The sequence below is a fragment of the Protopterus annectens genome, chromosome 7.part1, assembly GCF_019279795.1.
Source record: "Protopterus annectens isolate FY-2018-M chromosome 7.part1, PAN1.0, whole genome shotgun sequence".
NCBI lineage: Eukaryota > Metazoa > Chordata > Ceratodontiformes > Protopteridae > Protopterus > Protopterus annectens.
The window spans coordinates 61,729,434-61,750,941 of record NC_056740.1 but is presented as its reverse complement, the minus strand read 5'-3'; the positions used below and the strand labels follow the sequence as shown (position 1 = coordinate 61,750,941).

The 21,508-nt window shown below is 42.0% G+C and overlaps 1 protein-coding gene across 1 annotated transcript in view; it reads left to right on the top strand.

Annotated features, from left to right (window-relative positions):
• MPHOSPH10 (M-phase phosphoprotein 10) overlaps nucleotides 1-21,508 on the top strand; it is a 320,554-nt gene that overhangs the window by 193,400 nt on the left and 105,646 nt on the right. The window contains exons 6-7 of the mRNA XM_044078547.1: nucleotides 18,760-18,827; nucleotides 18,977-19,114. Coding sequence (XP_043934482.1) covers nucleotides 18,760-18,827; nucleotides 18,977-19,114 — 206 coding nt within the window. The remainder of the gene's footprint in view (nucleotides 1-18,759; nucleotides 18,828-18,976; nucleotides 19,115-21,508) is intronic.

Here is a 21,508-nt window from a genome sequence, read left to right as displayed (position 1 = left end):
GGCTCACCTGAGGCTTCAGGCCATTCCGGTCTTTCCGTACCTGGACAATTGGCTCTTTGCTGCCCCGACCAAGCATCTTCTATGCCAAGCCAGGGACTCTTTTCTACTCTTGACCAAAAATCTAGGCATTACCATCAATCTCTCCAAATCAGCACTGACTCTGGTTCAGAGCCTGGACTTCATTGAAGCTCAGTTAGATATGATTCAAATGCAGGTCTTTATTACCCCGGAGAGAATACACAATCTGAAGGTGCATGTCTTGCAGGTTCTTCATGCAGAGGGTTCCAATGGCGGAATCGGTTCTCAGGGCATTTGGTTCCATGGCAGCTACAATCCAACTACTGCCCTTACCACACCTTCACATGTGCATTCTACAATGAACTCTTGCCCTCCAGTGGTCTCTTCTGGACCAACCTTTGTCTTATCCTGTTCGAATATCCCAGATGTGTAGGGACTCCCTTATTTGTTGGATTCAGTCTCTGGACCTAACGGAGAATCTTCCCTTTCTTCCACCCTTGCCCAAAGCCACAGCGACCACGGATGCCTCCTTGCTCGGGTGGGGGGGTCATTGCTCAGGACGGACGGTCCAAGGCACGTGATCCCTTTCCGAGACATATCTGCATATCAACATGCTAGAGATCAGATCAGTGCTTGTAGCGTTGCAAGCTCTTCATGCCCATCTGCCTCTAGGGACAGTTGCCATCCAGACTGACATGTCAGTAGTCTGGTACATCAGCAAACTGGGGGGGAACCAGATCCTACCCCCTTTGTTGCAAAGCCATGAGTGTTTGGGAATGGGTGATCTCCACTGTTCGTTTTCTGGTAGCAATGCACATTCTGGGTCGGTCCAACGTTCTAGCGGACAGGCTCAGCAGGTCCATTCTGATGCCTTTCGAGTGGTCTCTGAGCCCTTCAGTGACAGAGCAGCTCTTCCTCAGGTGGGGTCATCCTTGCTGAGATCTCCTCGCATCTCCTTCTTACGCTAAGTGCAGCAACTTCTTTGCCCTGAGCCCCCCTCAAGAGAAGCCCCCAGAGATGCTCTCTTTCATGCTTGGCCACCCATCTACTCTATGCCTATCCTCCTGTGCCCTTGATCTCCAGGTTTCTACAGAAAGCTCACCGGCTGCGGAGCATAGTCATCCTTATTGCCCCATTCTGGCCTCGCCAAGTCTGGTTCCCGTCCCTACTGTCTTGCACAGTAGTTCCACCATGGACTCTGGATCCAGTTCCGGATCTTATTTCTCATCCCTCGGGGATACCTCATCCAGATCTGGTTATTCTGAAGCTCACTGCTTGGCTGCTCCAGTTCCCATGATCGTCAGGACTCCCAGCTTATTTTCCTTGTTTAAGGAAATTCTGGTTGTGGCTCACAAGTCATCTACCAGAAGAGTCTACAGTAGTAATGGAAGACTGCTTTCTTGGTAGCCATCACTTCTGCTAGGAGGATGTCGGAACTCCAAGCTCTTTCTATCAAAGTGCCTTACATGATCTTCCACAAGGATAGTCTCCCTACACACCAGTCCTTCCTTTTTATGAGCTCTGAAGCAAACATAAACAAAACTATCAATCTGCCAGTATTTTTTCCAAGTTTTCAAAACAAGGGAGAATATAAATTGCATTTGTTAGCTGTACGTAGACAACTGTTTCTATCTTCACAGGACTAAATCCTTTAGAAAATCTGACCAGTTTTGTTTCTTATAATAAACCTTTTTTGGGCAAACCAATTTCCAAAGTTACAATTGTCAGATGGATAACTGAATGCATTGCCAGGGCCTGTTTAGCTAAGGGGCTCTCTGCCATGTCAGCTAAAAGCACACACTACCAGGTCCCTCGGTATTCTGGTGCATGGTCTCTCTGGAAGACATTTGTTCTGCTGCTACGTGGTCCTCATTTCATACCTTCATTTCCCATTACAAGTTGGATATCATTTCCAGAGGTAGGGCTTCATTTAGCTCCACCGTGCTCCAGAATATCCTTCCATGAGGGCCTCCCAGGTGTAAGTAGCTGGGGACTGGGACTCTGTCCCAAAGATTGAAGACCAGTACTGGTTTCTGTTAAATCCATGGCAGCAGTGAGGTTGGTCTTTAAATATGTGTGGGTCAGGTTCATGGAGTACTCTGGTTTTATTCTTTTTTTTTTTCTTAAAACTAAAACATGTTCTAGTAAAATACTTGTAGAAAATTAAAGCAAATTTTTTAGTAAAAGAATCATTATCTGCTTTTCAGATTTTATGTAATTATTTATTTATTGCATTTGTTGTCCTAGTTGTCCTTTTAAGACAGTGGCCCTTTTCACCAAGGAAGCCTGGAGTGTGAGGTCATTAGGCATTTTTAGTTAATATAATATAGTATTATGTACAGTTTGTACTTGCAGTACTGTAAGAGTGTCAGTTTGTACAACTAGCTTGTATACAGTTAGACATGGGTAACCGTTCATTGACTACAAGAACTGCAGAGAGCCATAATGCTAGATACAGTTGGTAGCACAATGAATTATGTTTTTTTACAGAGAGTAGAGTTAGCACAGCACAGTAATTACCTAGCATGTTTCCACATACTGACCATGTGACAATGCAGGATTTGTAGCATGATCTGGGTTATCGAAGGGTAGGGTACTTTATTATTTCTGTGTGTGAGTTTGGTCTGTAAGTGACTGGATCAAGGAGAAGATCACAGGTGTGCAGTAAAGATAGATGGGTGCTGTGAATGGTATGAAGTAAGAACTCTGTGGGGTTATGAAGGAAACTATAAGCAGACTGGAAGTTTAAGAGGTGATGTAATTTATTAAAATTTTGTCAATTAGAGTTTGATGGAGAGCTTACCCATGGTGACGGAGAATAGTGTAATAAAATGAGAATTTGTAATAATAATAGTGGTGGTGTTGTTTGTCTTTCGGCTTTTTCCCGGTAAGGGGTCGCCACAGCGGAACTCCGGTCCGCTAATGATTGGCAGTAGATTTTTACGAAACGCCGAGGTGCTAGCTCGACGCCCAACCTTCAACGAAGGCACACCCATTTACGCACAGATGTCTTTCAAACGCTACCCAACCACGGGGAGGACATGCAAACTCCACACAGAAGGCACTCCCAAGCCGAGAATCGAATGGGAGAACCTCTTGCTGTGAGGTAACAATGCTACCACTGTACCACCACGTGTATGTTCTTTCTTTAGGAATTGTATCCATAGGGTCCTCTTGAAGTAGGTTATGTTTTAATTTTTGATGTTTCTGCACAAAGAGCCTTCTGTAGCCTGAATTAAGGCACAGTTAAAGCTCTAAACAAAACTGTTTTTGGTTTTGGATATAACTACAAGTAAATCTGTAGAAGGAAGTTTGTAAAAACTCTGGCGATTGGTGTGGTTCTTGCAGAAATGTTGCAAGTGATTTAATTAAATTTATTCTAGTCCACAACACCACAGCGTATTGGTGCTGGTAGGTGCCAAAGCTTGAAAGCGCTCTTGCAAAAAACTGTACTGTGTTCCTTATCAAAGTCTCTACACCCTGTACGTAACTGACCCAAGCCATTTCAAGCTTTTTCTAGTTCTAAGTATATAGTGATCTTTCACACCACAGTGCTTCTAATAGATTTTGCTTGGAAGACCTTCTGCAATAGATAGTAGCAGAGATTGCCTTTCTGGAAACTTTCTCAGAACAATTGTTTGAGAATGTCATGCTTCTTATCTGGCAGCATGCATGAACCATATTAGCATATGCTGTAATGTCCCTGTTGCATATTGGGGGCATGCCTGCCTATACTTTCCATTTCTGTCTTGCAGCTGTTGAGGTTTGGATTTGACTGTGACATCCAACATTAGAAATTTACTGTACTGGATGCCTAAAAACAAACTTTTGTATTGGTCCTGCAATCCTCTGATCTCAAGTTTAAAACTCACACAGGAGTCCCTTCTGTTGCCTGAGGCAGGTATTACAGCATCATAGATTGTGTCAGTTCTTTAAAGTGGTCAGTCAGATCAAAAGTCTTTCCCTTTGCTTGAAAGGTTGCATTTGGGGATAGTGTCTGCTGGAAAAATGTGGACAGAGTTTCCATTAAAAGTGTCAGGTTAGACCTGAAGAGAGAGAAAAAAGGGGAAAGCCAGAGGCCAGTCCACAGTCCAAGTTTGTCCCATTTTCTGAGCCTAGTGATAGCCTCTTAACTTTCACTAGGAGGTCGATGACTGACATCACCTTAGTATCAGCTTGTGGGAGTAAAACGTGTGAAATTGCACACCATCTGTCCTCAGCAGCACACAGCCTTCTCGGCTTCGTACACAGAGTGAACTCTTGAGTGCCTAGTACATGTTTCTAAAGTCAAGATGAGGCCTGAGAAAGCTGAAATTTACTTCTTCACCTTCCTTCCCCGTGAACTGAAGGCTTCCTGTGAAGATATAGCTGGCCCCATAGACCTTCTTTTGTCTGGTGGGTTCTCCATACCTTTGAAAACAATAAACTTGGTGTTTGGCACCTGGTGGGAGATCACTGACTGACTGAAGTGGGAGCACATTCTCTGAATATTGCTGTCTTCCAGAAAAGAGCTGTCTGCCAGTCTCAACCCCTGGTTCTGCTGCTGCTGCAGAATACTGTCCATTGTGTTGATGATATTTAACCCAAGTCGTGCAATGTAACCATTGCGTCTCCCCTGCCTTTGTCTCAGAAGGAGGGTGTACGGCACTGCGTACTAGTATTCAGAAACATTCTTCCCTTCTGAGCCCTTGTAGTTAAGGGAACGTGATGTTACTGTGATCTCTGTTTCTGAGATTTTCAGAGATAACAAACCCTTCTTCTAGGTTGGTGAACTCACCTGTACTCCCAGTCAGTGAAAGGAATGTGGTTCTCCTGGAGAATGTGCTCCATATCAGTAGTTTAATCCAAATGTACTTCACTTGGCCCGAAGGACTTGAAGAAGAAACTGCTTCTTGGGCCTCTCCAACAAGTCAGTGACCCACTGCATTATGTGATAAATAAGCACACACATGCAAGGTTATACCCCTTGGGCAAGAAAATTATGTTGCTCTGGTAGTGACTGAGAGACAGAGGAGGTCACTGTGTTAAGATTTGATATTCCCAGTGAAGAGAATGATCTGTTGGGTACTCTGATTTATGCCTCTAATTTTTTTCCTGGAAATGCAGGGTGTTCCAGAAATTGAGAATTCCAGGGAGTGACCTGTTTACCACTTGAGAGAATGAAATCCCCTCTTCTTGTTATTTTAACAAGTTAAAGTGGAAGTAGTGGTGAATGTGTTCTGTCTGATGTAACTTAGGTGGTGGTTGTTACACATTCCTGACATGCTTGCATGTTCTACACACATTGCAAAATTCAGCGAAGAAAAACAAGAATCATTCTTTTGTATCATGATGGCCAGGAGGGGCATATATTTAAGTGCTGAAGTCCCTGATTTTAAAGGTAAGTATCCAATTCCAAGCTGAAGATATCCATATGGTTAGGGTAACAGCTGGCTCCACCTTGACCCCTGGATTCTGACATGGATCCCAAATTCAGCTTGGTGTGCTGTTTGGTTTCTTAGGTTTGTTGAGGCTTTTAAGGAACTCTTTAACTCAGCAGACCTTGTCTTCAAATGGAAACTGTTCTCAGTTTCCATGGTCTTGTATCATGCACCACCACAAACTTCTGTCAGTTTGCAATTGATCTTTACCTAGCTTGGGTACCTGTGTTACTTGAGCTTCCGTTATGTTATGGTTAGAGTATGTGCTGGCTTTCTGTACTCATCATGACATCATGGAAGGCAGGATTATGGCCCAGCACTTGTCTGGTCAACTAGTTCCATAAATTAATACTGTATCTATGAACTGTTTTTGAAGAACCGCTTCTGTCTGTGGGACCTGAACTTTACGGTCAATGCACTTGCCTGCATGTTTTTTGAACCTTTATAGGTCAGCAGCATTGAAGATGTCTTAGAAAATGTGTTTTCTTGGGAAAGTCATCTGTGCAAGTAGGATTTCTAAGCTTCAGGCCTTTATATGTAGAGTGCCATATGTGGCCTTTCAAAAGGATAGAATTTGATTCAGAATGAACCTACATTTCCTTATAAAGATGATTTCAGATTTACAACTAAGCTAGTCTTTACTCCCAGATGTCCTTCAAGGATGCATCTGCAGTCCTTACAAATGGGTTGTCCTGTCGTCGGGCAGCCCTTCAGTCGGCCGGATTCCAAAGTCTGGGTCTGGCCTCGGCTGGTGTCGCACTTCACCCGACGTCATAGCTGCAGTTCTTTGGGTATAAAGGCATCAGCCGACGCCATTTTCCCCAGTCTTTCTTGCCGCGTGGCGCCCGAAGCAGAAGCTGTTCGCAAGTGCCGGTTGGTCAGATCCAGAGATTACTACTACCGAATATCGGACACCATCCCTTTGTATGTTTCTACCCCAGCACGTGGTGCTGCTAGGCCTCCTGCGCAGCCATGTCTATAAAGGCCTTTGCCAGGGCTAAAGCAGCCAAAACTTCTAAGTCTGTGCCTGTTAAGCCCCCCTCTCATAGGCCCAGTTCCAGTTCCCAGATGCTTACTCTGGCAGAGGATCTCATCTCTTTAATAAGGGGATCCCAATCTCACCCAGACAGGGCCTCTCAACCTCCAGAAAAGAGACCTAGAGCAGAGCCCCCTGAGCCAGTGTCCTCAGATGACTCTTCTGATGATACAGACAATACAGACCATCCAGAGGCTCCTTTTTCTACTTATGAAGATTCAGATGCTGAAGAATCGATTCCTTCTGCTTCTTCACCAGAGGAATTTTCATTTGGGGAAACTTTACATGCCATGAGAGAGCAATTCCAATGGCAGGGGCAAGATTTCTCAGATTCAAGGAAAAGGCTTAGGACCTTTTTACACTTACCGCAACATAGGCCTTTAGCTATACCTCCAGTTCTTCCTGTTGTGGATGATGCATTCAATGATGCTTGCACTGCTCCTGATACTTTACCTCCAGCCCCTGCTAAGCCCGATAGGTTCTACAGGGTCCCGGACACTCATCACCATTTATACAAGGCTCCTTTCGCAGATCCTGAGACTATCTCCCAGGGGCCTAAGGCAGTAGCTTGACCTCAGCTAAAAACCCTCTCCCTTCTGAAAGGGAATCCAGGTCCTTAGAGATGGGGTAAAAAAGTATACACCTCTGCTACTCTCTCAGCTAGAGCATTGAACTGTCAGTTTCATATGATCCAATACCAAGAGTTTATGCTTGATCGGTTAACTAAGAAACTGTCCTCGGATGATTCTTTAGATAAGAAATATGTTCTAGAAATGGTGAATAACATTCAGCAGGTTAGTAACCATTCCTTAAAATGTGGCTATGATGCACTGGAGGCTTCATTTAGATCAGTCATGACTGCCACAGTTATAAGAAGGCATGCATGGTTGAAAGAGCAGGTCTTGCCGGATCATGTTAAAGCAAAGCTATTAGATGCTCCTATGGATAAGGTCAGTTTATTTGGTTCTCCTGCCCAACAGGTACTGAAGAAAATGGAAGAGAAGGCAAAATCTGTACAAACAGTAAAAGATTTCTTACAGGTTCAGCCTCCAAGGTTTAGCAGGAACTGGCCTTCCAAAAATTGGTCCTTTCCAGACTCCTCTAAAACTCAGAGAGGCAGGAATAGGCGTTCAAGAGGCAGAAATCAATCCAGAGGAGGTGCCTACAGGGGACGCCAGTGGCAAGGTAACAACCAACGAGGCACAGACACAACCACTACCACTGCAACAGGACAATCACAGTGACTTGGCTTTGACACCGCCTACCAGGGAACAAATAGCAGCACCCTTAGGCGGAAAGTTAGCACTATTTTCAAAAAACTGGCACTATAATATCCTAGCAGACATATTAAGCAGAACTACCTCGGATGCTCACGAATGGATGCTACACCCGGACATCTTCAAGGCCATCACAAAGAAATGGGGACTGCCACAAATAGACCTATTCGCATCCCCACTCAATCACCAGCTCAAGAAATTCTGCACAAGGACATACCACCCACTTGCTTGGAAGGTGGACTCTCTATCCTTCAGTTGGAAAGGCCTGACAGCATATGCATTCCCACCTCTTCCTTTGATGCACAAGGTGCTATTGAAAATCAAAGAGGAACGTCCAAGGATAATTCTGATAGTTCCAGACTGGCCAAGACAACATTGGTACCCATTACTAAGGAGCATGTCTCGGGGGAGAATGTGGACACTGCCCCTGATTCCCTTGATGTTAACTCAGAGCAACTACAACATCCTGCATCCAAACCTGAAAACTCTGCAACTGACTGCCTGGAACATTACATAAGAGCAACTAACCCAGATTTATCCCAAAGGGTTAAAGACATTATCCTTGAGGCCGGCAGACCCTCAACAAGAAGGAACTATGCAGGAAAGTGGGAAAAGGTTTCTCATTTGGAGTACCGACAGGGGCAAAGATGTGTCAAAGGTAGACACTGCCAACATCCTGGAGTATTTGGCAGAGCTTTTCCATACAGGCCTGTCCTATTCCTCCATCAAAATACATGCTTCAGCTATTTCTGCAGAATACAGCTTCGATCCACCTGTCTTTTCGCATCCTCTACTCAGGCAGTTTCTGAGAGGAATTAAGAATGTAAAACCTCCTAGGAAACCACCATTACCAGCATGGGACTTGAACTTTGTACTAGAAAAATTGACACTTCCCACTTTCGAACCAGCAGCAACAGCAGATCTTCAACACCTATCCTGGAAAACTGCTTTCCTGCTGGCAATTACCTCAGCAAGAAGGGTTTCGGAACTACAGGCTTTAATGGCAGTACAACCCTTCCTAATCTTCCATCAAGATAGTGTCCATGAGAACTAATCCTACATTTATGCCTAAGGTGGTATCCAGAGTGTCTTTAAACCAGGCAATCCACCTACCTACCTTCTTTCCCAATCCACAGAACAGGGGGGAAAGACTGCTGCATACCTTGGATGTGCATAGACAGTTACGTTACTACCTGGACAGAACCAAGGGCAATAGAAAATCTGACCAGCTTCTGGTAGCATATGCAACAGGAAGGGAAGGAAAAGCAATTTCCAAACAGACAATCTCCAAGTGGATAGGAAATTACATTAGATTCTGTTACTCCTACCATGGAAAGCAAATTCCACAGAACATAAGGCCTCATTCTACAAGGGCTACAGCCACTACCACAGCTTTCTTACGAGGAGTGGCTACCAAGGACATTATAGAGGCTGCCACTTGGACCTCCGTGCATACATTTGCCAAGCATTATAACTTACCATTATACTCTAGATCCCGAGCAGGGTTTGCCACTGCTGTTTTGCAAGGGATCCTAACTACACCATAATTTCTTCTTCCTCCCCCCTAGTTTGGCTATGGTATTCTACCCATTTGTAAGGACTGCAGATGCATCCTTGAAGGACATAGTACAGTTTTGTACCTACCATAAATGTAGATGTCCGAACAGGATAGCATCTGCAGTCAGGATTACCCACCCTCCTTCCCCTCTGTGGTACTCCTAGGGTATTTGCCCACCTAATAGCTAGCTGGGGGGGATCTCTTATGGTGTATTTGTTTGTATATATGTACATACATGATTATTTTTTGTGTTTGCCTTCTACTATTTGGAAACATTGGCATTTATCCAAAATTTAGCTATCCAAGAGGGCAACTGGCATCTGGGGCAAGAAACACTGAGGAAAATGGCGTCTGCTGATGCCTTTATACCCGAAAAACTGCAGCTATGACGTCGGGTGAAGTGCGACACCAGCCGAGGCCAGACCCAGACTTTGGAATCCGGCCGACCGAAGGGCTGCCTGACGACAGGACAACCCATTTGTAAGGACTGCAGATGCTATCCTGTTCGGACATCTACATTTATGGTAGGTACAAAACTGTACTTTTTCTTTGTAGCTGTTGAAATTAGATGTGCAATTCACACCCTGGATTTGCAAATGCAGGTAAGGAATTGTGCAAGTCAGCTGCATAAGTTTAAGAACATACACTATGTAGTCTTAATGCTAGCAAGAGTATGGCTTTCATTTAACTAGGTAAATTCTTTTTAAATGAATTAGTATCTTTGCTTTTTACAGCTAGCATTGTGTCGCCAACAATCCTCCTCCTGCCTTACCCCTGCTGCTGCCACTTCTGTAAGCCTACCAGAGCTAGGCCAAAATCTTTCCGTAACTCAAATGACTGGAGCTTTTCTAATTGTAGCCCTAAGTGCATTACATGGTGGCTGATATGAGCACTGACCTCTCTGCAAGTGCCTCTTGTGCTCATGCCTTTGTGTTCATGTTCCCACACATGGATAGAGCTACCATGACTGACTTGGGAGCACCTAACCAATGTCAGTGTTTCCAGGCTCATTCTACTCATCACTCATTAGACCCATTATAGAGTACAACGCCCCTTTTGGTATGTACCTCACAAGACATCTACAACAACTGGAAAGGCTGCAGAAATACCTCACAAAGAGGATTACTGGCCTCAAACAGATGCCCTAAGCAGACTGTCTCAAAAAACTTCAGCTTTACTCCGTCACATATCGCCTACTCAGAGGTGATCTCTGCCTAACATACAAAGCTATGTCAAACCCAGAGCTGTTGGACATGCTCCATTTAAAGAAGTCCCAATCCCTCCAAGCTACATGCTCTAGGGACCTAAACCTTGTCACCACAATAAACAGGACATGCCGGTAGGATAGATTTGTGTCCCAGAGACTTCCCATACTCTGGAATAAACTACCTATCTATATCAAACAAAGCTCCTCATTAGTACTCTTCAAGAAAAATCTTGAGGATTGAATGGGAAATAGGAAATTCATCCCGGGGATCACTTCTGTAGCTCTGCTCGACAGTGGCACAGGAAAATAATTTTCTTGGGTGGAAAAAGCCAGGGTACCTTTTTGGCTGGGCTTGTATAGGCCTTAGGGCCGATAGCCTAGTACCTACCTATGAACAGGCCTTTACATGCAAGCAACAGAGAGCTGACTACACCACCAGTCCTTCCTTCCAAGAATAGGCAAACAGTCCTCAGCCACTCCATTCCCATCAACCCCACCCAGCTTCTTAAGTGCGTGTACCATTAGTCAGACTTAGTCATCTGGGCTGTAGTCAGGGTTGTGTCTATCTGAACAGCTCAAGGAAAGCCTCTTCACCCAAGCAAAGTACAGCAGCACTCACTTAGGTCACGTTACATGAACCCTGTAGCTCTCTGACACACCCCTTTATCCCTATTTCATTCTTCATTATGTCATCTCATTATCCCCTTTACTTACTGCCTCTCATTCATCCTACTTCCCTATTCTGTTTGCATCTCTCACACTTCTCCTTTCTACTGCTGTTCTCTCTGCATGGGTCTGACACCTTTTATTTCTTCTCCCCATGGTATCCTTTCTTGCAACTGCTCTCACTTGCCACTTTAATGTCTTATCTCTCTGTATAATGATATGCTGCTATCCCTGTAGCATAAGCCAGCTCAGTCATTATGGCTACTTCTTATCCATAAAGCTCTGCTAAGCATAATTCCATTTTCCATCTATGTCATAACATTAACTTCTTCTTGAACTAAATATTGTAGTATATGTTTGCATCTGTAAATATGTATATTTATTTTTTAAGCATATTCTTGTGTCTGTAAATGTTTTGTTCATTTTTTGTGAAGATGGTGGCTGCACAGTGACACAACGGACAGTGTCACCTGACAGCAAGAGGTTTTTCTGTTTGATTCTCAGCTGAGGTGCCTTTTGTGCAGAGTCTGCAAGTCCTCCATGTGTTCACATAGGTTTCCTCTCTAGGTACTCCGGTTTTCTCCCACATTCCAAAGACCTGCATTATGTGGATTGGATACTCTAAATTGGCCATAGGTGTGAGTGTGCATTCCAGTAGTGTGAACCTTGACTCTAGATGGTTGTCACTGTTGAAGTGACATCCTGACCCTATGGGCTAAATGGAAATATTGATTGTGGATGAATGGATTTCTTGTGTGATCCTATTCACCCGGGCTGTGCCTGCAAATGATCTACAGTGATCAGTGCACTATCCTAGTAAACAAATATAAATAAATAAAAAAATGATATAAGCAGAATTTCAGACATCTCTGCACTGGGCACTTGGTCTTCAATTCACACATTAACCAGACATTGTCTTACCTAACCAGACATTGTTTCACCAGAAGCAGGAGAGTCCGGCTACATTTGGGCAGTCAAAACTTCAGGAATCCACAGACTGAGCTGTGTTTTGGGCATGTACATCTTGTTATATAGTAATATGTAATGTCAAGTATGTATTTCTTGATTTGCAGGAAGGTTTTCTGTGGTGGTATGGAAGTAAACTGGTGCACTCTGGAATCGGTGAACAAGTGCACTTAGTCATGAAGTGCTTCATTGCATGCCTTGTTTTTTTGCACAGGGATATCCACAACTATTGTGATCGTTTAAGAAAATATCAGTGGTCCATCAAGGACCTGGGTTATTTCACAGATTAACTGATACAATAAGAATGTTGCATACCTTCAAACAATTGCACTTTCTTGGTTATATGTATATTAAGCTGTGGATATTGCATTAGCTTTTCTTTTTATTACTATTCTTTTGTTTCACTGTATATAAATTGCATTAATTCATTCTGTTTCATTGTTTGTAAGTTTAAGCAGTTTCTTCATGAAAAAAATACTTCTCCCATTTTATTTGAGGTACCTGCTAGCCAGCTCCAGCAACATAGAACAATTAAGCTCTCGCTTCAGATCTGGCAACCCAAGCTCAGTTGGTGGCTTGATTGCTTGACTGAGATGGCAGGGGAGGATTGGCATGCCCATCCTACGCTGGAAAGCAATTTGCTCCGAGATGCTGGGTTTCACTTTAATCTGAGTTGCCAAATATGTATTTTATGCCTCTCCTTTGTCATTGGGAATCATATCTGCCCTTCTCGAGTCACATTTATATGATCATTCTTTGATTTGTTAAATAATAGGAATTTTATTAAATCTCTATACAATTCTTCTGGAATTCTGGGTCGTTTGCTATCACAACTCTTTCTCTCTCTACTTTTTGTGACTTTCTTCCAACTCCTTGTTTCTGTAAATAGAATTCAAGCTCGTCAGTTGGAAAATCAGTGTCTCAAAGCTTCAGTAGAGGCTACTGAGAATCTGTATCTCATTACTTGTGTTTTACGTGAATTAGTAGTAAAAAGTTGTCCAAAAATGACCTTAAGTTCCTAGCTGACCATTTATTTTTATTTATTAACTGGGTAGGTAGGCTAGTCAGACCATAGTTCTCAACTGTTCAGATTTTTGCATTATTTCTGAATGTTTGCCTCTTATTTGGCCTGTTCTTCATACTATTTTTGTTTGTCTGGCAAATTCTTGAGGATCGTAATAATTAAATGACTGACATTTGAGTTTCAGACTTCAGATTTTAAGGCTTTGTCTCCTCCCCCATTATTTTTGTCTTTGTCCACTTCTTGTGCTAAGAAGGATGACAGCTATGCCGAGGACCATTGTCAGAGATGACTCAAACCTAGATGGGCAAATACAACAGAAGAGTAATGTACGTTAGCACTATCATGCAATATAAACGTACGTAAAGATGTAATTGAAGTTTTATACAAATATATACAGAAGTGGTAATTTGTATGCAATTATATCTAGAAGTAATTGTCTACATATATAGTTAAAGAAAAAGCATGCACTGCACCTCTGGGGACAAAGTTTGGTTAAATCTATAATGCAGAGTAGTTTACAGACTTGCTAGCCATTATTTGTAAAGTATTTACATGCTGTGTCACTAGTTGTTCACTTAGAGCTGTCTTGAAATTTACAAGAATTTTTTCTGCCCCTTTAGTCAGAAGGATGAATCATTGAGGATTAAATTTGAGTTTCATACTTCAGAAACTGCACACTAATAATGGATAATTATTTTAGATGGCTAGTCTAAGCCTTGAAAATGCTGTTTCACCAGTTCCTGTTTTAAATGGTGGTAAATTCAGAGAAATATGGTCAGGTTGAGAATTTCTAAGGTAGTTTGGCTCTCTATAACCAAAAAAATAAGGCACTGGAAGGTTCACCAGATTGAAAACCACCACTTTATTGAATGCACAAACAAAACGAACGTTGTAACTAAATCACAGCGTTTTCACCAATGCAACTTCTTCAGATGAGCATACCGACTTCTACCACCTTTTTTATATATTCCCCAATTAATCAATTAGCAAAAATGTTCACTTTTAAATCCACAGTGCAACATTATTGAGTACATGAAAATAAAATGCAATGGATGAAAACACCTTCTTAAAATCACTTTGAAATCACAGTTATGAATGCACAATGAATAAATAACCACATATAAGACATATAAAACAGTGGGCATTGAATACAAATAAAAAATATAAATGATCATCATAAAAATATTAGTAAAACTGATGTCTTTAAAATGTCATGTATAGCTGCATAAGAAGTGCAAACAGCACCAGCTACTGGATAAAACCATCAAAGCTTAACTACATAAAAGATGTGCATAATTTTCAAAGTTTAGTTGCCCTTAGTTTTAAAACAGGCTTCAATGAAACCATATCATTTAAGCTAGAGTACTTGTTGGCTTCAAGTACCAGCTGCCAGTATAACTCTCTGTATTCCAATGGCTTCCTCTAGGGTTAATAGGCAACTTCTCAATTACAAAAAAATAAAATTCAGCTCCTGTACAATTCCGTGTATGTTTATATAAAGCATTGTTGATGGTCATCTTCCTTATGTCATATCTGTGTTCATACATTCTCAACTTTAGTGTTATTTCGGTTTTGCCTATATGAATGCATCATATTTGTCACACAAAGCTAAGTAGATGATACCATTTGTGTTGAAATTGGCAAAACCTATAGTCTTGATGAACCTGTTTCTAACCTTCAAAAGATGTATGTCACCAATTGTAACATAAGGGCATTGAGCACAGCTGCCACAAGTACCTTGGCGTAAATGAAATGATCTGCCGTTTTTATGTAGTTATGTTTTTATGGTTTTATCCAGTAGATGGTGCTGTTTACACTTCTTATGCAGCTATACATGACATTTTAAAGACATCAGTTTTACTAACTTTTATGATCATTTATATTTATTTGTGTTCAGTGCCCACTGTTTCATATATCTTATGTGGTTATTTATTCATTGTGCATTCATAACTGTGATTTCAAAGTGATTTTAAGAAGGTGTTTTCATCCATTGCATTTTATTTTCATGTACTCAATAATGTTGCACTGTGGTTTTAAATGTGAACATCTTTGCTAATTAATTAATTGGGAATTATATAAAAAGGGTGGTAGAAGTTGGTATGCTCATCTGAAGAAGTTGTATTGATGAAAACACGGTGATTCAGTTAAAGCGTTCGTTCTGTTTGTGTTCTCACAGCATCTATTCAATAAAGTGGAGGTTTTCAATCTGGTGAACCTTCCAGTGCCTTATTTTTGGGTTATTGGTATGAATTTAGGCACTTTCTCCACTGACATGCTCGACAAGCCATGCTGCTTCACTAGAGACGGCTTGCACCTGTCACCCTTAGGCTTTCGAATACTGGCCAAGGCTCTTGCCACCCCCATAGTGCCTTTTTTAGGCAAGGCTAAAAAGACAAACCCACCGCTGTAAATAGCACAAGTAACAAAAAACTGAGGGTAAGGCTACTCGTTTCCAGAAGTCTAAACCTCAAAATGCACACACTCAAGGCACTCCTCAAGATGGAGAAAATCGATATATGTGTAGTAACAGAAACCTGGTTTAAGGCTCCAGAGAGCACCCCAGCACTACCAGGCTACAACTCGTACCATACATTTTGGCCACAAACCCATACCAAAATACAAAAGGCGGGGCCGTATCCATATTCATCAAGGATACCCACAACTCCAGGTTAGTGGCACAGCACAATGCTTCAGAGATCATCCACGTGCAACTAACAATGGGCAGAATTGCAATTCAAATTGTAGCTTGCTACAGATCACCCACCATGTCCCAGGACCCCCATTCTGCATTTATGGAAACACTGGGAAACATAAAGGTCCTACCAAACACCCTAATATTGGGTGATTTCAATTACCCAAACATCAACTGGGAGAACTACTCCAGTACTAACTCCCTTGCCCAACTTTTCCTAGAATTTATAAACTCAAATGCCCTGGTTCAACTGGTCAACACTCCCACCAGAGGTGACAACATATTGGACCTGGTCATCACCAACATGGGCGACCGGTGTTCCACACCAGAGGTCAACCCCTCGCTGGTTAGATCTGACCATAAACAAATCAGCTTGGATATCCATATTCCGACCCCACCCCCGGACAAGAAAACCACTGTGAAAAACTTTTCAAAAGCAAACTTCACGTTACTTAAGACCAAGGGAGAAAGTTTCAAAGCCCCCATGCTGAAGGATAACACTGTCCAAGCTGCAAAATCCTTTACTAATGCATTCTGCGGGCAGCTACAAGAATGCATGGATCGTGCCATCCCAAGCAAAACCAAGACTCACTCCTCAAAGAAAAGGAAACCAGTCTGGTGGACTCCTGCCATAAACAAGCTATACAATAGAAGGAGGATACTAGTACAGAAAAGAGTAAAATCCCAAGAAGGGAAGACATCCCTGATCAGTATCAGCAAGAAACTACGATCCCTCATAAAATCATCCAAGGCGAGCTTTAAAAGAAAAATTGCCAAGAACTCCAAAGATAACCACAAGGAATTCTTTAGCTATGTCAAGAATCTAAGTGGCAATGCTCCAATCTGCTCGGAGTTGGTGCAGAATGGCACAAAATACACTGAACTGACCGATATTGCCAACATCCTGGCAGACAGTTTCAGCACAAACTTCACCCCCCTCTCACCCCCAAAAGGGCCCATAACCATACCAGAAGAATGTAGAGTCCTTGAAATCACAGACACGCAGGTTAAAATGGCCCTCTCCAAAGCCAAAAACACAGCATCAGTGGGACCGGACAGTGTCCCAGGCTGCGTCCTACATGAGCTCAAAGACGAACTAACCCCTCACCTAAACACACTGTTCAAACTCAGCCTCTCCACAGGCTACATACCCATAGAGTGGCGCACGGCAACTGTTATTCCGCTCCACAAAGGTGGAACCACAGCAGACCCCGGGAACTATCGCCCTATAAGCCTTGACTAGCTTGGTCTGCAAGGCTATGGAGCACATCATCATGGAACTCATTAACAGAGACATTGGGAACTTCCAAACAGTGGACCCTACCCAGTTTGGCTTTAAGAGCAGATCATGCCTCCTAAACCTGGTGGACTTCTTTGAGACAGTTACCAAGGCTATAGACGAGGGAAAGGTGGTACACACAGCCTACCTAGACCTCGCCAAGTCCTTCAACACTATTCCCCATTCTGGTATTATAGACAAGCTCACCAGCCTGAACATAAACCCCTACGTCACAAGATGGGTTGCCATCTGGCTCACAGACAGAACCCACATGGTGAGAGTTGCGGGAGCTAGGTCCAACTCTAAACTGGTTACAAGTGGCGTTCCCCAGGGCTCAGTCCTAGGACCCCTCCTGTTCGGCATATACTATTCAGAGGTACAGGCAAGCACAGGAGGACTATGGCTGACCAAATTCACAGATGGCTGCAAACTAGGGGCTATAATTGTCTCTCCGGCTGACACAGACATCCTCCAAAAGGGTCTCACTGAGACGGATACCTGGTGTCAAAATCATAGCCTCAAGCTAAATGACAAAAAGTGCATCGTCATCCCCTTTGGAAAAAACAAAGTACCCACAAACTACCACATATGTGGTAGTCGCCTAAATACGGAAGATGTAATAAGGGATCTGGGGACCCAAGTAGATAGTAATCTCACCTTTGATAATCACATTGCCAAAGTGGTTAGAAAATCCTTCTACGTGGCCCACCTAATCACAAAAGGGTTCGCATCCAGATCAAAAGAGGTCATTGTGCCCCTCTACTCATCACTCATCAGACCCATCATAGAGTACAACGTCCTATTTGGGATGTACCTTACAATACACCTGCAACAGCTGGAAAGACCACAGAAGTACCTCACCAAGAGGATCACTGGCCTCAAACAGATGCCCTATGCAGCTCGACTGAAGAAACTCCAGTTGTACTCTGTTGCATACCGCCTACTCAGAGGTGATCTCTGCCTGACATACAAGGCCATGTCCAACCCAGAATTGATGGACATGCTCCACCTAAAGAAAACCTTATCCCCTCGAGCCACACGCTTTAGGGATCTAAACCTCACCACAACAATAAATAGAACATGCTGGAGGGATAGATTCCTGTCCCAGAGACTTCCCATGCTTTGGAACAAGATCCCAGTCTACATTAGGCAGAGCTCCTTACTAACACTCTTCAAAAGAAACATTGACGAGTGGATGGGAAACAGTTTACCTCTGGGATCACTTCAGTGGCTCTGCTGGACAGAGGCACAGGGAACTAATGTAAAGGGGTGGCGAAAGCCAACACATTCTGGCTAGACTTATAAATGCCTTCTGGAAGATAGCCTAGTACCGACCTATGAACTGATTTATGTATAACTGCACTTGTAACTATTTCACAGAGATTCCTGGGTGTACTGCTCTGGTTATTTCTTATGCACTTATTTGGACTTCTACACTGAGTGGCTGCTGGAAATCTTAATAGTATCAGTGGACATTTTCTAATCCATAAATGTTATTCGTTGAACAAATGAGTACAAAGCAGTCTGAAAAATTACTGTTAATAATCCTGCTGTGTTTAATTATTAGAATTTATCTTTCCGTTTTGAATTAATGCCATGTTCGTGCTCTGGTTTAGCCCCTGTAATCACAGAAGAAACCACTCTTCAGCTTGAGGACATCATCAAACAAAGGATTAAAGATCAGGTAGGTAAAATTTTAAGAGGTGTTAATTTTTCAACGAGATGTGTACATAAAACTGCACAATGAGTTTATACATGTATAATTTGGATGTTGTGAATAAAAAGTAGTGCAACATCTTATTTTACAGACATGACAATTTGTGTGTTTTTTAGATTTGGGATGATGTGGTACGCAAGGAGAAACCAAAGGAAGATGTTTTTGAGTACAAGAAGCGTCTCACCTTGGATCACGAGAAGAGTAAACTGAGTCTTGCTGAAGTTTATGAGCAGGAGTATTTGAAACAAACTAAGGTAATCCTGTTACATTTTCATATGTCTGAGGATGTATTCCTTCTGGTTCAGGCAACCTTGGCTTGAAAATGTGTCTTCAGTGGGAGAGTAGACCGGGAGCCAGTATACAGCATTAAGAAAATGGCAGAGAGAGAGAGAGAGAGGGGAGGAAGCATTGCATTAGGTGTCACATGATCCACCCAAAGCATCAAGAAGAATTTTTTTGATAACTGGAAGGCGAGATGTTCAATCTTAGATAACTTATAAGTGAAAGATAATATATGTTTATGGTTAGCTTGTTCTTCAAGCTGGCATTATTATGCAGGTTATCCGTATGCATTATCCAGCAATCATCAAATGGCAGTTTGACTGTAGATTATTAAAGCATTACTTGAGATGGCCCCTTTAATAAACTGTTAGAAACTTACACTCATTCACATTTCATTTTTTCTGAGTGCAATTTATGCTAGAAACAAGAAGCTTTTTTCAAGTTTATCTAAAAGACTTTCAAAATTGTATTATACTTTATTCCTTTCTCAGTGATTCTTCTGTTTCAGATTTTACTATTCCTTTTATCATCTTTGTTGATTTGAGTGCAATAATACATTTTATGTAAATACTAAAGTGTTTTTGATTCTCTGGAAAGCATGTTGACTATAGATGGTGACCAATTCGGGAAACTGGGTCTTGCCTTCATTATGAGGTGGGGCTGGTTCTTTAAGAGTGTGACATATGATCTAATACATCAGACCATGTTGTCGCAGGATGCAAGTGATGGTATAATTGGCCTTCCACATGATCAGTCCAAGACGTCTTTGACTGTCTATTGAAAGCTTTATCGTTTTATGCCAAAGCAAGGGCATACATTCTTGTACCTTTATAGTGGTGTACTTGTTTTTATGATTTGAATTTCCCTGGGGATATCCAGAAGTTCACATTTGCAGTACCACAAGTATTTGAAAAAAAATAGAATCCTCTTAAGATCCATCAACTGGAGAGACATTCATTCCAGCAGAAAACAGTGAAGATATATAAAAAAGAGGAGGATCATTTTTCAGGCTTACAATTTGCTGTACTTAACACCACCATCAGTGGTAACTGTCATTGCAAGTAAAAAAATAATCTAAAATCAGGACTTGCAAATGTAAACAAATATATCACATTTGCAGTAATCAACAAACAGAATAGACTTTGTTTGAACCCCCACACCCCCTGATGTGCCCCTGAAAATTAAATAAACTAATTCCAGGGTCACACAACAGCACAGTAAGGGAAGAAGTACTACACTACATTAGTTGACCTCCTGAATTTCGGCTGTGATGTAATTCAACCACCATCACTAATGATATTTCTCAAAAACTCTGCACCCAGTAAAAGCATTTGCTGACAAAGCAGTGGAACCCTTATACATGTATGCACACACATTTTATTGTGTGTCCTATCTATACATATATATATATATATATATATATATATATATATATATATATATGTAATATAATGTGTGTGTGTGTGTGTGTGTGTATATATATATATATATATATATATATATATATATATATATATATATGTGTATAAAATAAAATGTGTGTGTGTGTAAATTTATGCACACACACATACATGCATGCACATTTCTAGTTAGATATATAGTGTGATAAGAGACTTAGGGACACAGGTGGACAGTGGTCTCACCTTCAATAACCACATTGCCACAACAGTCAGGAAATCCTATGTGGCACACCTCATCACAAAGGGCTTTTCATCCAGAAAAAAGGAGGTCATTGTCCCACTGTACTTATCCCTCATTAGACCATTATAGAATACAACACCCCATTTGGTATGTACCTCTCGACATCTGCAACAACTGGAAAGGCCGCAGAAATACCTCACTAAGAGTCACAGGCCTAAAGCAGATGCTGAAGGCAAATATAATAAAAATGACTTGGAGATGGAATGCATTTCGCTGAGTTAGCCAGAGTATTGCAATCAGTGTAGTGTAGTATAAACTGGGTATAAAATAATTTGAGAAAAGGAACAACATGGAGAGAATTCATCTAGAAAATGGCCCAGTGTAGCTGGGTATAATTAATTATGGTATAAGTTACTTATTAGTTAATCCTTTGACAGGGTTAGTCCCAGTAAGCTAGTATCCTCTTTTCAGGGGAGACTTGAGGTGGTATTTATACTACTAGGGGAAATTTGGCCAGGATATCTGGGAACTTCCTCCACTCTTTTTGATAGGTGGATTGGGATCTTTTACATCCACCTGAGTGACCACCATCCCAAGCAGTTGGGCGTCTGTTAAACATCTCATCATATTGACAGCACACGCAGGAGTGCAGCAACCCCCCCCCCCCCCCATGCTGCACTTTAGTGTTGGCTATGGATCTACCTAGTGTGGGAATAGAAATTACA